Raw genomic sequence first — 17,928 nt, 5'->3', positions numbered from 1 at the left:
AAGTGGAGATTTTTATAAGCTCCAAAAGGTTAGCATTTACAGCTTTGTGAGGTAATTATAATATAAATTGTATACAAAGAAATTACTAAAAACATTTTCCACTTTTCTTTTCAACACCTTCGCAGGGAGTAAAACTGGTCACGAACACTAGGTGTCAGTGTTGCACACATTAGTGCATGGAGTTGATCATTACATTAGGCTTAAACCTGCTATAATCCTGCTATAATGTAAAAATGTTAAGTAAGCAGTGTTTCGTTGTTTTATTTTTAATTATCTGTAAGTTTGTGAGTTTGACACCTGCTTTTTTTTTTAAATTATTTTTACAAATATAATTTAAAGTGATCTGTGTAAAGATAGTCTGAGATTTGAGATTCAGTGGAGCCATTTAAATATTACTAAAATATTAAAGATTAAAAAAAAAGTCTTTAAAAGTATATTATGTAAATGTCTCATGTGTATTGTAATTCCAGAATACAATGAGGAATAAAGGCCTGTGGAAATACTAACTTATTTACTTATTAATACTTATTTATTCTAATAAGAAAGAATAAAAACTGCAGATGATGCTAAAAAAAATAAATAAATAAATAAAAATAGTGGAAATACTAAAATTGCTAACAGATAGTTAATGAACACTAACATGAAGTAATGAAAGGTAAATGACTAATGATTCATTAAAGTCAATGGAAATGCTCACACTGCTAATAAGGAACATAGGCTACTGGACATGCTAACATTGCTAATAGTGTGTGTGTGTGTGTGTGTGTGAGAGAGAGAGAGAGAGAGACTCAGAAGAAACTTTTGCTAATTCTTTATTTCACATACAGTTTCTTCTCACAGTAACAGTACAGAGATATTATGCAACCATCATTCATTAAAGGCCTTTTAAATGATTTTAATATGCTAATTTTGCTAATAGAATAATGCTAACAGGAGTGGACCTGCTCTGGACCCCAGGATTCAGGATCCCATCCACATTACAGTGTAGATTTATCTAAGCTTTCCACTTTATTTACTAAATTATTTATGGAGTTTTAGTTGCAAGCTAGCTGTCTAGTTATTTGAAGTTATTTGGCTTCAGCTCCAGAACAAAAGTTCATGAGTTGTGAGGAAAATTATACTTAAAAACCATAATAGCTAAACTTCAGAGGAACTACATCTAGCTAGTCTTTTCCTCCACTATGACAAAAGGGTAAAAGTCAATCATTTGTTCTGAAGCTCACAGTAGTTATGACTTGAAGGGATGATTAAAAGCACGTGAAGGCAGCGTTGGTTTGTACATGAAAAAATAAGTGCTAAGTCTAATATAAACAACAGTGTTGGACTTGCTAGCATGCTAATTTACCCAACAGTGTTTGCTAACAGTGCTGCATCTGTTTTTCATTTTACAGCTCATTAAAGAGTTACAGTTTGAAGACAGAGACAGAAGTCGCCATCAGCAGCCATGTTGGCATCGGTAGCTATCTGCTTTAAGCCCCGCCCCTTTTGTTCTGTAGTGCATGATGGGGCAGATAAATGCAGAAAATGTCCTTTAGCATCAGTGCATTGTTTGTCTCTTTTCATTATCATACATCTGTTCATACACTCATCCATCACACCTAGCCAATAGAGACCAAGCTCTTTAAGCCCCGCCCACTTGCGAGTATCGTAACCGAACACTTTAGCTGAAGAAGCGAAAGATGATTTCTGATCAGAGAGAAAAACTGTAACCCAAGGCTACTCTTTACGTGGAAGACTGAGACCCATGTTCGGCTTTTGAGGTAATTTTTCCATTAAAAAAAAATTACATTCAATACTTTTGACTAGCTAGGGATGCACCGATACCAATTTTTTTTAGTATTTAGTATTTTAGTACTCGTCGATACTGATACCGATACAGAAATGAGTAACGTACTTAGTATTAATCAGTCAGACACATCAAGTAACATCGTATATAGTTGTATATTTTGCCAGTTTACGAAGATTGCACACACGTGCTCAGGCTACGAGACTCGAGTTCTTAACATTAGCGAGTTGATTAGCTAGCTACGTTAATTAGTTCGCAGTGGAGAAGAGCAGTTTTTTTTTTACGTCATTAAAGCATTTATGTACAGCTATAAGTAAAGTACGTTTTTGTTTTCATTGCATAGGAGTCCCTCGTTGTCATGACGATAGCGAATGATCGTCAAGAACAACACACTGGAACATAAGGTAAGATACGATATTTTCACTCAATGTCGTCTGGAGACGGTTTTTTTTTTCTCGTCTAGCGATGAACTCCTCGTGCTGAGTTTAATGTTTAAGATGTTTTATCACTCGTATTCAATGTAGGAAGACGCTGTAGCTCCTCCTCTTGATATTTTCAGTTCGCAGTCTGATGATTAATCGTGAAATTACGTCCAGATCGCTGTCATTTCCTGTCGTCTGTTCGTTAGCGCGAGGACTACGTAGCATCACCTGGGAGCGGATGCTGGTCTTGGAGTAGTTTTTCGGCGTGTCAATATCAATGCATCCCTACTTTTTAAACAAATATAATCCCTTTAGTGTGTGTGTGTGTGTGTGTGTGTGTGTGTGAGATGATATAATTCAGAAATTAAAAACAGTCATAAATACATTACATCATCACAAGCACAAAACTCACAGAAATAAAACAACACTTTCACACAGTGAGATTATACACATCAGGTGTGTGTGTGTGTGTGTGTGTGTGTTGTTCACACAAGGAGTAGTTTCATGTCATAATGGAGTATAAAACTAAACGTGTGTGTTGTGTGTGTGTGTGTGTTGTTTACACAAGGAGTAGTTTCATGTCATGATGGAGTATAAAACTAAACGTGTGTGTTGTGTGTGTGTGTGTGTGTGTGCTGTTCACACAAGGAGTAGTTTCATGTCATAATGGAGTATAAAACTAAACGTGTGTGTGAGTGTGTGTGTGTGTATGTGTGTCGTGTGTTGTTCACACAAGGAGTAGTTACATGACATGATGGAGTATAAAACTAAACGTGTGTGTGTGTGTGTGTGTTTGTGTTGTTCACATGAGGTATAAAACTAAACGTGTGTGTGTGAGTGTGTGTGTGTGTGTCGTGTGTTGTTCTCACAAGGAGTAGTTACATGACATGATGGAGTATAAAACTAAACGTGTGTGTGTGTGTGCTGTTCACACAAGGAGTAGTTTCATGTCATGATGGAGTATAAAACTAAATGTGTGTGTGTGAGTGTGTGTGTGTGTGTGTGTTGTTCACATGAGGTATAAAACTAAACGTGTGTGTGTGTGTGTGTTGTTCACTTGAGGAAGAAGTCGAGTTTCCTCTCGATGTGTGTGAACGAGTCCTCTCCGAGATAATCCGCATCTCCCTGCTCCCACTTCTGCTTTCTGTCCTGCGAGGAGGTTTGAGGAGCCGGCGGATGAACACACTCCTCCACCCGCGCTGCCTCGACGTACACACTCTCCTGCTGAGAGGTGCGGCCACACACACACACACACACACACACACACACACACACATACACACACAGCAGCAGCAACGTTAGACGTTAACGCTAATGATAAGACTTTCGATAGCTTCCATAGTTTTATATTACCGTAACAAATGCTTGTTTTTCTTGTTTTACCAAAGTGTTAAAATTCTCAGCTGTTTTTCCTTCATGTTGTCTCTAAGTTTTTAGTTTCTCTACCTCACCTACTGTCCTATTTCTTACTTTCCCTAGTTTACTAGTCTCCTGTCTCCTAGATTCCCTACTATACTTTGTTTCCTAGTTTCTCAAATTTATTTTGTCTCCTTGGACTCCTCATTTTCATGTTTCCTAGTTCTCGGTTTCTCTAAGAAGATGAGACAAGATAAGACTGTCATTGTACTTCTGTGCAAAACAACAAGCTTATAACGGTATTCCCTGAGTTCTTCAGATGACAACATAAAGCAAACAATATAAAACAAACACACATAGATATAAAATAGTAAATTACACAATCATAAATTAAACAAAGTGGTACAGTAAGACAATAAGGCTGGATGCACAAAGGTGCACGTCTCGGTTTCTTTAGTGTCCCAGTACTGTAAAGAGTCTGTGCAGTTTTCATAGTTTTCATGCTCTTGTGTTTATTACTCCTTTTCCTTACTTTAACCAAAAGCCCTTTTATTCTCCTTTCCCTACTTTATGCCTCGTGAACAATACATGACTTCTCAGAATCGCTGTACTGTTCACACTACACAACTTTATTTGTAGTTTTGCGGATATAACGCTCTACACGAGCGATCGTAGATGAAGCTCACACACTACATGAGAGATCACAGACGAAGCCTGTCTGCTCTCCAAATTTCTCACTAAAATAAGTGCGAGAGCTGTCTATCTGTGCTGCTTTATATGGAAACGAGAAAAAGGAGAAATTAAACAAAAACATGGTAGGATTCGTTCAGGATATGCAGGCGAGCAAGGATCGTCTGTTCTGCAAAGAGAACTGGAGGCATAGTGCAATAAGTAACTATTTTTATACTCCGTGCCGTTAGAAACACTCTCACGCTAGTTTTTTTTTTTTTTCTATAATTTTTATTATTGTGCGTACATTTAGCCCTCGCTCTCCCACACCAATAGACGGAAGATAAACCGGATTCAGGGATCTGCTGCACATGATAGGAGATGTATTTGAATTCCTCTCGGGTTCTCGTTGGCTGTTTCTCGAGTTGTTCTCGCTACATGAGGTAGAGGGCTCACAGTACATGATTCATGGCTGAGAATTTCAAAAATGCTTGAAAATATCAGAGCATCTGCGCAAGCTCACAGACTGAGAATGAGAAATTCATGTCGCTTAATCTGAGAAAAGGGAATCGGGACTAATCGGGAATCTCGTAGTATGCACATAGCGTACTTTACCTACTGATCAAGTGTCCTATTTTCTTATGCAGTAGAAAATACAAAGAGAGCTGGATGGGAGTTTAAACCTACGGAATTGATGGAAAAAATCATACTAAAGAGCGGAACTTGAACTGTATACCAATCGGAAGTGGACAAATCAGAACCAATCGGATCTACCAATCCAAACCAAGCGGATCTACCAATCGGAAGCGGACAAAATTATACTAAATTATTCACTAGTTGTGCGCCTGCTACATTAGAAAGTAAAAATGCTTCTGCATATCTGCATATCTTTTCCATATTTTTACATAAAAGCAAATAAATAAGCTCTCGAAGTTATTAGGTATTAAATACTCATGCATTTACTCAGATGAGTCTCTTGACCAATCAGATTTAGTAATATTAGTCACCTGATCCTCTTGATGAAACAGTAGGAATAGTAATAGTAATAATACTCACTCAGTGGTGAGTATTTCATGGTACTGAAAAAATCTTTACTGAAAAATCTGTTCAATAAAAATTTGATTTTATTTTCATTTTGGATTTCAGTTTTGGTTTCGGATTGTTACATAAAAAAAAAGAAAAAATTATACCAAACACTCGAGGTCAAAACATGTTTAAGGTGCTGCGAAACTATATATTTCTGTAGCAAAACACGTAGCGAAGTGAACGATAGAGTGATGTAGAGCGTTACCTCCACGCTGGGTGTATCCGAGAGCGGGTGTGTGTGCTCCTCCAAGAGTAACGGCAGCACTGACGACTTAAACACACTCCACCACTGCTGAAAGTAATCAGGATCCAGAGAGGAAGAACGGCACTGCTCTGACTCACTGCTGCACTCTTCATCCTCACCATCACCATCATCATCATGCTCATAATCCCACGGCTTCCTCTCACCCAGGAAGTGGATCACCTTAGCATTGTGGCCAAAACTACACACACAAGTCACATACCACAGCACTGTTGATTAATTTTCTATAACAGCAGCTCTGACAGTAGTGCAGCTGCAAATCACAGGTTTATATTAATGCACTCGTTATCGCTAATACGTTATCGTTTCTATAGTAACAATTCATTCACACGGCAGACGCTCTGCTAATAATAATAATAATAATAAAAAACATATTAAAGGATTGTGTGTGACATATATGGAAGGAGTCTCCAGTGTCAGCTGGACTGTAAACAAATGTTTATAGATGCTATAACGTAAGTGACAACAGGAATTAACTTCATCACCTTGATAACTTAAGAATTTAAGAATCTTTGAACAATTGCTGTGGAATAAAACACTTGGGGGCGTGCCGTTATAAGAAAATAATCAACCCCCGGGGGTCAAGGGGTGTAACAGGAACTTGTGATGTCATATTTTCCTATAAGAGCACGCACCCAAGTGTTTTATTCTCTACATAGTGGGAAAAAAACATCAGGTTACGACAAGGGGGTGTGGTTACTGTGACAGGGGCGGAGCTTTGGAGAAGGATTAAGGTTGTGATCGTTAAAGTATTAAGCATATCATATTTTTACGCACCTAGTGAAAACAAACGCTGTGTGTATTGAGTGTTAATGCTGGGACACGTCCCATATCACAGCCTTGTAAAATAAAAGCACCCTATTTTGAGAAGCTGACGTCTCTGGAGTGTGTGTGTGTGTGCGTGTGTATGTGTGTGTGTGTGTGCGTGTGTGTGCGTCTGGAGATAAAAACAGAGATGTTTCCGTCCCTGCAGTCATCTCCTGTTACAGAACAGTGTGTGTGTGTGTGTGTGTGTGTGTGTGTGTGGACTCACTGTCTGAACGCTGGGAGGTAGGTGTAGATGGACACACTGCTCAGGTTATAGATGAAAGGAAGGTGTTTAGCGATATCAGCTGTAGCCCAGTCACTGAAATAACTGTTTAACACACCCTGATCCCCACCTACACACACACACACACACATACAAAACACAAAATGTAGTTCTGCTAAAGAATTCCTAAATTCTGCTAAGTTTGCTAGATAGAATAAAAACACCTGTTGTCATGATGTATATTAGCGTTAATGTGTGTTAATATTGTAATTAATTACATCCAGTGTTTAACTCTGGAGCGCAATGGAAATTGGAGATTGCACGGTCGAATCCCGATGATGTCACAGCCAACCGTAGCCGCAAGTTCAAGAGAGCAAAATTGGGCGTGTCATACACTCTGGGTGGGCGGAGCATACTCTCTAGGTGGGCGTGTCATACTCTCTGGGTAGGCGGGGCATACTCTCTCTCTCTCTCTCCCCCGTCAATCACAGCGATACTAGCCATTCATGTGTGTCTGTGAGATGTACGGCAGAAGCACGTGTTAGCCTTCATCCTCTCGGTTTGGTAATTGGACAACACTAAATTAGGGATGGAAAAAACTCTGGAATGCATTCGAGACCAATATTGTTATTTAATTAAAACATCGTTACTTTAAAGTGCAAGAAAAGTTTTTCGTCTTGGTCAAGGAAACCTCTACATTCACAACTTTAATACCTGCCCGTGTTTAGTCTTTGCTCAAATGCTTTTCGTGCTCAAAAATACAACAAAGTCTTGTATTTTCATGGGTTTAAGGGTTTTACATCAGAAAATACACTTTAAACTAAATCTAGAGTACATTTTACTACCATCAAACCAGACCACACCAGGCCACGCCCACAAGCGACAGATTGGTTTATTTTGTGTAACATTTTTTTTCTTTCTTGCTTGTGATAGTGCAGTGTTAGGATTTCAAAAGCAGAAACGAACTTTGGTGACTTTGGAATTTGGGATTTTTAAACCTAAAACATATGAATGAAGAGTAAACTTTAGAAAAGAAATACTTTGAAAAGGATTTATAAGAGAATCTGTGTTCTTATAGTTATTAAGTTTTAAATCTCTGACACTCCTGTCAAGGAAAATGAAATCATAAAAGCTGAAGGAGGGTGAGAGGGTGAGCTGTTTATCAAAATGTGGGACAGAAATAACTCTTGAAAGGGCAAGAAGGACACACACACACACACACACACACACACACATACAGCTGCATAATACGGATAAAAATAGCTTATTACAATTATAGTGCAACACACAGCAGCTATGATGTGGTGGTTTGCAGTTCATTAAAACACACCACTGAACCTCCGACGTGTCGCTGTTTAATACTGACCTGCATCATTCTACTAATTTTGAAAATCATCGACAAAAGTGTGTGTTTGGAGCGGCTGAGATGATCACAGTGTGTGTTAGAGGATCATTTACATAATGCAGGCTTCTGGAATATCAGTACTGCAAAGTCCAGCACTGCAATACACACCAAACAGTGATAAACCGCGCTGCGACGTCAGGACTACAGGACACTCAGCATCAGTGCCGTGTTATTCCACAAAACTCAGAAATAAATGACAAAAGAAAGACATTAAGAAAGAAGGAAAGAAAGAAAGACATTAGGAAAAATTCAGAAAGAAAGAAATTCTGAAAGAAAAAAAGAAATTCAGAATGAAAGAAAGAAATTTGGAAAGAAAGAAAAAAGAAATTTGGAAAGAATCAAAGAAATTTGGAAAGAAAAAAAGAAATTTGGAAAGAATGAAATTCACATAGAAAGAAATTTGGAAATAAAGAAATTCGGACAGAAAGAAAAATTCTGACAGATAGAAAGAAATTTGAAAAAAAGACAAAAAATCTGAAATTCTGAAAGAAAGAAAAGAAAGAAAGAAAGAAAGAAAGAAAGAAATTTGGAAAGAATAAAGGCTGTGATGGAAAGAGTGAAAAACAGAAAGAACGAGTTAGAATGAGAGAGAAAAATAAGAAATACAGAAAGAAGGAGAGAAAAGATGAGAAAAAGAAGAAAAAAAGAATGAACTGCTGGTCGGCTGTGAAGGTCTTACATCTCTAACTTTAAACTGAAATATTAAACAAAAATAGATGCTAAAATTCTCGCCACACAAAAGGAGTTTGTACGTTAAGCAGTTTGATGAAAACGTTAGGAGAATAAAACAAAAAAAAAGAAGAAGAAGAAGGAAGAGGAACAGGAATACAGTGTTCTGTAACAATATAAACGTGTTACACACGTAATAAACGTGTTACACGCGTGTTACACACAATTAATTGTAGAGTATGAAATCATCAATCAGGTGATTCGGTTTCCATGGTGATGATGATGATGTTGTTCACCCCTCGACTGAACGCCGTCAGCGCAGGATGTAGAGCGCGAGTGATAGAACACTTAAGCACTCGGATTTATTTTCCTAAAATACAGACCAGCTGTTAGTGAGCTGTCTCACCTCACCACCCTGTCTGTCTCACATCACTACCCCGTCTGTCTCACCTCACTACCCCGTCTGTCTCACCTCACCTCACCGCCCTGTCTGTCTCACATCACTACCCCGTCTGTCTCACCTCACCTCACCGCCCTGTCTGTCTCACCTCACCTCACAGCTCCGTCTGTCTCACCTCACCGCCCTGTCTGTCTCACCTCACCGCACTGTCTGTCTCACTTCACCGCCCTGTCTGTCTCACCTCACCGCCCTGTCTGTCTCACCTCACTGCTCCGTCTGTCTCACCTCACTGCTCCGTCTGTCTCACCTCACCGCCCTGTCTGTCTCACCTCACCGCCCTGTCTGTCTCACCTCACCGCCCTGTCTGTCTCACCTCACCGCACTGTCTGTCTCACCTCACTGCTCCGTCTGTCTCACCTCACCGCTCCGTCTGTCTCACCTCACCGCCCTGTCTGTCTCACCTCACCGCCCTGTCTGTCTCACCTCACCGCACTGTCTGTCTCACCTCACAGCTCCGTCTGTCTCACCTCACCGCACTGTCTGTCTCACCTCACAGCTCTATCTGTCTCACTTCACCGCCCTGTCTGTCTCACCTCACCGCCCTGTCTGTCTCACCTCACTGCTCCGTCTGTCTCACCTCACCGCCCTGTCTGTCTCACCTCACTGCTCCGTCTGTCTCACCTCACCGCCCTGTCTGTCTCACCTCACCGCCCTGTCTGTCTCACCTCACTGCCGTCCGTCTCACCTCACCTCACAGCTCCGTCTGTCTCACCTCACCGCCCTGTCTGTCTCACCTCACCGCCCTGTCTGTCTCACCTCACTGCTCCGTCTGTCTCACCTCACCGCCCTGTCTGTCTCACCTCACCGCCCTGTCTGTCTCACCTCACTGCTCCGTCTGTCTCACCTCACCGCCCTGTCTGTCTCACCTCACAGCTCCGTCTGTCTCACCTCACCGCACTGTCTGTCTCACCTCACAGCTCTATCTGTCTCACTTCACCGCACTGTCTGTCTCACCTCACAGCTCTATCTGTCTCACCTCACCGCACTGTCTGTCTCACCTCACAGCTCTATCTGTCTCACTTCACCGCCCTGTCTGTCTCACCTCACCGCCCTGTCTGTCTCACCTCACTGCTCCGTCTGTCTCACCTCACCGCCCTGTCTGTCTCACCTCACTGCTCCGTCTGTCTCACCTCACCGCCCTGTCTGTCTCACCTCACCGCCCTGTCTGTCTCACCTCACCGCTCCGTCTGTCTCACCTCACCGCCCTGTCTGTCTCACCTCACCGCTCTATCTGTCTCACCTCACTGCTGTCTGTCTCACCTCACCGCCCTGTCTGTCTCACCTCACTGCTCTGATGAAGTTGCTTGAACACTCCAGTGCAGAAAGTCCATCTTAAGGCTGCGTCCAAACTCTACCCGACATTAATGCAAACATTAACACGTACGTTAACGTCAACATTATTTCAATCGTTAACATGAACATTAACTTTAAATTAACATTAAATTAATCATAAATGTCAAGATTAACTCAATCATTAATGCAAAAATCAACATAAACATTAAAGCAAACATTAACATGAACTTTAACTCGTCAACATTAACGCAAACGCCGATGCGATCATAAACGCAATTATTAGTGCTAATATTAAAGCAATCATTAACATGTACGTTGACATGAACATTAACAAAAACATTAATTCAACGTTTATGTGAATATTAACATGAACGTTAATGCACCCATTTATGTGATCTTTAACGTCAACATTAACACAAACATTCATGTGAACGTTAACGCAAATGTTAGCACAAACATTAACATGAACAATAATTCCACATTAATGCAAATTTTAACATGAACATTAAAGCAAACATGAACATGAACATGAACGCAAATATTACACAAACGTTAATTCAACGTTAATGCGAATATTAACATGAAAATTAACGCAAACGTTTACATGAATATGAACACAAATACTACACGAACATTAATTCAACATTAATGCGAATATTCATGTGAAAATGAAAGCAAACATTAACGTGAAAGCAAACATTAACATGAACGTTAACTCATATACATTACACGAACATTAATTCAACATTAATGCGAATATTACGCAAACATCACCATCAACATTAATTCAACGTTAATGTGAATATTAACATGAACATTAACGCAAACGTTTACGTAAATATGAACGCAAACATCACCATCAACATTAATTCAACATTAATGCGAATATTAACATGAACATTAACGCAAACATTAACATGAAGGCAAACATTAACGTGAACGTTAACGCAAATATTACACGAACATTAATTCAACACTAATGTCAACATTCATACACTCATCCTTAGTCACTGCCTGGTCGAGGTTGCGTGGTTTAACTCAGGCTACTGGTTTGATTATATTTTTGTTAACCGAGACAACTAAATTCATTAGAAAATATTGTGATTAGGTACAAACAAAAATAATAACCTTGTACAAAAAAAAAAAACAGTCCTGCGCATATCTCAGAGTTAAAAAACCAAATGAAAGAAAAAGGTCCTTCCTGTTTAGACCACGCCCACTTCTGCTTTAAATCCGAATACAGATACAGTCAGTTACACCACTAACACACAGGTTTTTATTTTTGACATTAACGTATCATAACAATATTCTGTAAATAAATAAAACCCCATCGTCTTTCTAATCGCTAACCATGCTAACGTATCTCTCACCGTCGAAGCTGCCGTGTTCCGTGCAGGCGATCAGTAACCTGGTGTACGTTTCCTTCGATGGCTGAAACACAAACACGCCGGTGTTAAAGCAGTCGGGCCAGCCGGGGTCGGGCGCGGCCGAGAGCTCCTCACGCTCGAACAGCTCGTCGATGTTACACAGAACCTTAACGATTAAAAACACACACATCAGCGTTAATTAAGTTAAGATTCAGGGTGGTAAGAGTCACTCCACTTCATTACACCAACATGTGGTTGATTAGTTTCCTGAAACAGCATGATACGGAGTGTTTCATCCTTTATATATTTTATTTTTCATCTCTCACCAGTGTATCTGCGTCCATGAACACACACTTTGAATAGTGTGTGAGGCTCCAGCAGTGCAGTTTAGTGAAGGTGACGCCGAGCTCGGGTCTCTTCATCATCGCCAAGCGAGCCGCATCTCCGCTATCCAACACACTCACCTCACACACCTCATCAAAGATCTGACTGAGGACTGACCTGCAACACACACACACATACACACAATTTTTTCTTTAATAAAGAACAATCTGTCATAATTTTTATCTGTTTATAGTTACATTTAACGTTGTGGAATGTCTGCAAAACAAGTTAGTTCCTGTTGTCGCTTACATTATAGCAGCTATAAACAGTCGTTCCCTCACCGGTGTCTCTTTTTTCTCTCTCTTGAAGTTAATAAGACAAAAAAAAAAAACGCAGCTTGACATTGTTGTTACTGAGAAACCGCAAAGAAGCGTAAACTCCTCTGTCCTGACGATGTTGGAAAACTTACAGATACAGCTTTACCTCTGACTGTTACAAAGCACTGACACTGGAGACTCCTTCCATATATGTTACATAAACACATTTTTAATGTGTTCACTATTACCGGAGCGTTCAATCACGATCATAATAACGAGCCCCATGCATCAATCTTTTAGTAAAGTTGCATGTAAATGTTCTTGTGGCCAAACTGAACAAAAAAAATTCCCACAAGATTCAAATATGCTTTTTCAGTTTTTTCATACTCACATGTTTATGTTAATTAATGTCAATCATCTGTACATTTCTAAGCGTGTTCACAGCATTGCTGATTTACATTTAGCCACGCCCACAGAACTCCATAAAAGGCAAAGTTCACAGAGAGCTGAAAAAGACAAAATGGCAACTAAAAGGTGAAAGAGCGAAAGACACACACTAACTCCTCCTCCTTTTACAGGGTGCCATTACTTTGGTCCTATTTAAACCTCTAGTCTTATTTTTGTTAATTTATGGATTTGTTTTGGAATCACTTTCTTTCAGCTCATTAATATAAACTCTACTACTGACTCAACGATATATAAACACAATACTGAGTTTCGCAAAATGTTCATTAGATTGATGTGTAATTGAACTAAATAAATGATTTAAACTTGACAGTGTAATCCGTGTATAAAATCACAGTAACTCACTGACAATTATACGATTTGAAGACGATCAGTTCACATTAGCGAGTCTCCTTTCATGGAAATTTCTGGAAGTTTCTATGGAAACTCGTCAAGCTTGGGATATGAACTTCTTTCCAAAATAACTGCATATTCATGAACACACTTCTTGTGTCAAAGTTCCTGTAAACTAAATAGTTTCTGATCAGTTTGCTAAATGAGAACCCAATATGTGTGTGTGTGTGTGTGTGTGTGTGTGTGTGTGTACCTGCAGGGTTGCGAAACATCATCTCCGATCAGTACGGCAAGATTACGAGATGTTTTGTGGTTCCTCAAACACACACCGAGCACCATCGCTCCTTTAGCATAGCTGTCATTTGTAGCAAGTGTGACAAATGCCTGATCTGTACACACACACACACACACACACACAAAAACAAAACTACTGTTACTGGCTATTTCATTCTCCAACAGTCACAGTTCAGATAGTCGAACTGAGCAGTAGGTGAAAGGTGAAAGGTCTTGCTGAAGGATCTACAGTGGTTCTACAGCAAGGCTGGATTTTCTGACCAGAGCAGCTCAGAACCTTCACCATGTTCCCACCACATACCAGGATTATGGTATATAGGCATAACATTTACTCACAACTTTACTAAAAGCTTCATAAATGATGGCCGGTGTGAGCAAAGCCGCTTTCCGTAAGTCCATTATAGCGTCTATTAAAGCGTCTATTAAAGCGCTGCTGGTTATAACAGTTTAATGAGCTTTTAATTCTTCCATCGCCTCACAATTAAACGCAACACGTTAAGCAAAAACAAAGATCCACGATAAAGAAGTGTCACAAAGAACGGCCAGAGATTTCCTGCCAGGAAAATCGGATTTTCCCTGATCACCATTTTCCAATTTTAAGTATCGTGATAAACGATTTTAAAAAAATAAGTATCGTAAACTGATGTTAAATATCCACATTTCTAATGTTAGCAAAGTTAAAAAAAAAAACAACATTGATAGATTTTGTCACATTAATTGATTTTTTTTTATTGATTTTTTTTGATAATTAACTGATTGATTTGTATTTTTCCACTAATTCTTCCCATCTGGTGTTATTTATTTATTTATTTATTTATTATTTTGTTGTTCTTGTTGTTGTGTTAATCGTTGTTGTGTCTTTTGCTGCCTTCTTCTGTAAAAGACATTTGATCTCAATGAGTTTTTATCCTGATTAAATAAAGATTACTACGACTACTAATTAACTTTTTTAATATTCTCCATTTACCGTGAGACGAGACGTGAAAGGGGGCGGGGCTTCCAGGAAGTGTTTATTTATATTAGAGATTTCAAAACCACTTGCGCAGATCGTTCCAGATTCACACGTCGAGAGACACGTCATTTCTCTTTTCTCTTTTACATTAAAACTGCTCTTTTGGTGTATTTTTGAGTAACTCGTACAAGCGTGTTACTCGTATTCCGATGTTTTTCTGCGGCGCTTTTACGCAAAATCATGTAACGGTTGGTGAATCTGGTTATGTAACATAATCGACTGGATATCGTGGCAATGTAATATCGCAATGTAAGGACGATTATATTGTACAGAACACAAACACAACAGGCTTTATAATGTCAGGTTAATGCACCGGGAGTTAAAGCACTCGCTCACTTTGATAGTTAATTAATTATTCGAGCTGTTGATCCACTCTGTATGCCATTGACACGCCACACAATGCACTTTGTATCGTTACTGTACGTAACATACTCGCATATTTTTTACACGTAACATAATGGATTTCTTATTTCTTATTATTTCTCATTTCTGATTTTTAATTTAGTATTTAAAGGCACAGTCTATAGAGGCCAGGTTTTCATTTCACTGTGAGTTGTATACTGTATGTAATTGTGTATATAAATGTGACAAAAAGATTCAAAAATCTTGAATCTTCACACGTCATGATTTCACACGTCATGATTTCACACGTCATGATTTCGGAATCACTGCACATCCTAATATACAAGACGAATAAAGCTACCAAGCGTAAACAGAGACTTTGCAATGAAACAACCTGTTATGTTGTTTCGAAAACCTCAGTCGTACCAGAACAACAGAGTTGTACATAATCATGTTTCCGTTAAGCGTGATAGCACCGGCACGTGTGTGTGTGTGTGTGTGTGTGTGTGTGTGCATAGTTCCAAATGCTACTTCTGTCATTGATTTAATTTGCTACAAAAAAGTTACATACTGCAGCTTTAATTTTTTTTCATCCCTCCATCACGCGCACGCACACACACACACACACACACACACACACACACACTGTTTTCCTTCAGACATTAGTGTAGATTTTTGTGCATTCGTCATTGTGACGCTGATTTATCTGACAGCTCACACAGTTTATCTTATAGATGTGTTTAATATGATGAACTAAAACACACACAGCTTTCCAGAGCGCGTGACACTGAACATTAAACACACTATAGAAATGCATGAAGCTGCATAGTGTGTGTGTGTGTGTGTGTGTGTCCTACCTGTCATGGTAGTCCAGATTTTGATCCCCGCTGTGTGTGCGTGTATGTGCGTGCGTGCGTGCGTGTATGTGCGTGTGTGCGTGCGCACTATAAGCCGATTTATAGCGACGGCCTTTAAAGGTCACGTGATCTCTGACACACCTCCATTAATGCGCAAATAAACGCGATTTGTCTCGTGCATTATATAACTGCTGTGAAATAAAAACGCACGCGGTGTTTAAACTCGAGCTCTGTCGCTGCTGCTGCCCGTCCGCATAAAAAATACAACAACGACCCATGAAGGAATGATGTTTTCTCCTGTGCGGGTTTAATGCGGAATTCACAGCGCTGTAGTGCAGATTTGGCGACACCTGGCGGCCAGCCGCGTCACTGCAGCCTCTCTTACATCCGGGAACTTCACACACTCTTCACTGCCTAATACCACTTCTCATCAGAATTTCTGACCACTAACATAAATATTATATTCACATATTCAGATTTCTAAAAAGCACTACAATTATTATTTTTTTAAATACATATTTTGTAAACTGTGGAGAAATTTTTACAGTTTAAGCTTTTTTGTTGCCCCTAAATTTATTCTGCACATTCAATCCCAAAGTCTTGTTTGAAATAGTTTAGTCCATTATTATTATTTTATTTATTTATTTACTTGTTTGTTTGTTTTTTTGTTTATTGTATATTTTCTGTTGAATTTCTGAATATTTCCAGCTTTTGTCCACTAGACTGAAGATAAATATTTGGCCAATAATTGATTGTTTCACCAAAATATTTTATTCATAAACTGAGAAACTCTGTTTTTATTAATATTATAATAACACTGTCCTGAAATACTACAACTAGTAATAATAATAATAATAATAATAATAATAATAATAATTGTTTTTTTTGCTACAGTTAATGAATAAATGACTTAATTATTATTAATTTAATTATTTGTGAATTAAAAATAATATGAAAGATAATGGCCAAAATGCACAAAACTGGTATTTGATATATTACTTTTACATTTATTTATTTATTTATTTATTTGGATAACACATTTTTAATACAAAATTTGACAATAATTAACAGAAATAGACATTATAAATATATAAGCAAAAATATAGTCGTATGTTTATTTATTTATTTATTTGCAAATATTTACATCTCTCTCTCTCTCTCTCTCTCTCTCTCTCTCTCTCTCTCTCTCTCTCTCTCTCTCTCTCTCTCTCTCTCTCTCTCTCTGGCGCCCTCTGGTGACTCCCTGATGTACTGCAGCTATCTTCTGCGCATGTGCAGAATGCTCCTGTTGAATGTTCACTTGGTTTTTGACACAATAAATAAAAAGTTAGTGAGAAATACAAACAAAATGCATGTTAGTTAAACATATTTATTCCTAACGAGAAAAGATAACTTTACAAACCACATTACAGCAGAATCAGTCTTTACTTACATTTTGGGTTTATATTTATACATCTGTACATAAATATATTTTCGTCTTGTTGCTTGGTGACAAAGTTTAATACAAACAAATGAAAATATTAGACTGATTTCCACTGCAGCCATTGCTACTAAACAAACAAATAAATAAATAGACATCAAAACAGATCTGTTTCAATCATGGGTCTGGTTTTCTAAACCTTTTTTTTCAACATCCTGTTTTGAAAATATCGTAAAATCCCTCAGCAAAGCTATGAGGTTAGCTAGCTAGCATTGTTTGGGGATATTCTCTAACATTCTCTAATATTCTCTAGCTAGTTTTATTTTGAGATGTTCTGTAACGTTAGCTTATCACTTCTAAAGTTATTATTATTATTATTATTATTATTATTATTATTATTATTATTATTATTATATTCAGCAATTTCATTAAATGTTAGCTAGCCTTTTGTGTGGTGACATTTTTTAAATGTTTGCTAGCATCATTTTGGCATATTCTCAAAACTTTTCCTTGATATCATTTGTTTATGATCTTGTACATGTGTGTGTGTGTGTGTGTGTGTGTGTGTATTCAGCATGCACAGTCTTTGTGTGAGCGTTGTGGTTGTTTGTTCAGATCCGCCCCCTGAGGAACGCTGCTGTTTGTCAGTGTGTCTGGACTCTCTTTCATTCTCTCGCAGATTATATCCACTAAACACTCGAACGTCTGCTTCACGTTCACGTTCGCCTTCGCACTGGCCTCCAAAAACCCCAAACCTGA

The 17,928-nt window shown here is 38.7% G+C and overlaps 2 protein-coding genes across 3 annotated transcripts in view; both read right to left on the bottom strand.

Annotated features, from left to right (window-relative positions):
- Positions 1–796: 796 nt before the first annotated feature.
- Positions 797–16,040, bottom strand: gyg1a (glycogenin 1a). Of its 2 annotated transcripts, none has more exons than XM_053239799.1 (7): positions 15,750–16,040; positions 13,498–13,633; positions 12,132–12,306; positions 11,809–11,971; positions 6,615–6,741; positions 5,525–5,762; positions 797–3,429 (listed from the first exon to the last, which is right to left on the bottom strand). In XM_053239799.1, the coding sequence occupies exons 1-7, from the start codon at positions 15,754–15,756 to the stop codon at positions 3,262–3,264; spliced, it is 1,014 nt and encodes a 337-aa protein (XP_053095774.1). In that variant the 5' UTR covers positions 15,757–16,040; the 3' UTR covers positions 797–3,261. The 2 variants fall into 2 exon arrangements, with proteins under 2 accessions (XP_053095774.1, XP_053095773.1); XM_053239798.1 differs by having other exon boundaries at positions 797–3,432; positions 15,750–16,037.
- Positions 16,041–17,104: 1,064 nt separating this feature from the next.
- The window catches only part of LOC113524414 (ras-related protein Rab-3A), a 7,649-nt gene continuing 6,825 nt past the window's right edge, over positions 17,105–17,928 (bottom strand). Inside the window, exon 5 of the mRNA XM_026910635.3 lies at positions 17,105–17,924. Coding sequence (XP_026766436.1) covers positions 17,740–17,924 — 185 coding nt within the window. The 3' untranslated portion in view covers positions 17,105–17,739. The remainder of the gene's footprint in view (positions 17,925–17,928) is intronic.

This window comes from Pangasianodon hypophthalmus, chromosome 14 (assembly GCF_027358585.1).
Source record: "Pangasianodon hypophthalmus isolate fPanHyp1 chromosome 14, fPanHyp1.pri, whole genome shotgun sequence".
NCBI classification, from domain to species: domain Eukaryota; kingdom Metazoa; phylum Chordata; class Actinopteri; order Siluriformes; family Pangasiidae; genus Pangasianodon; species Pangasianodon hypophthalmus.
The sequence above is the reverse complement of the archived record's forward strand: the minus strand, read 5'-3'. Positions and strand labels throughout refer to the sequence as shown.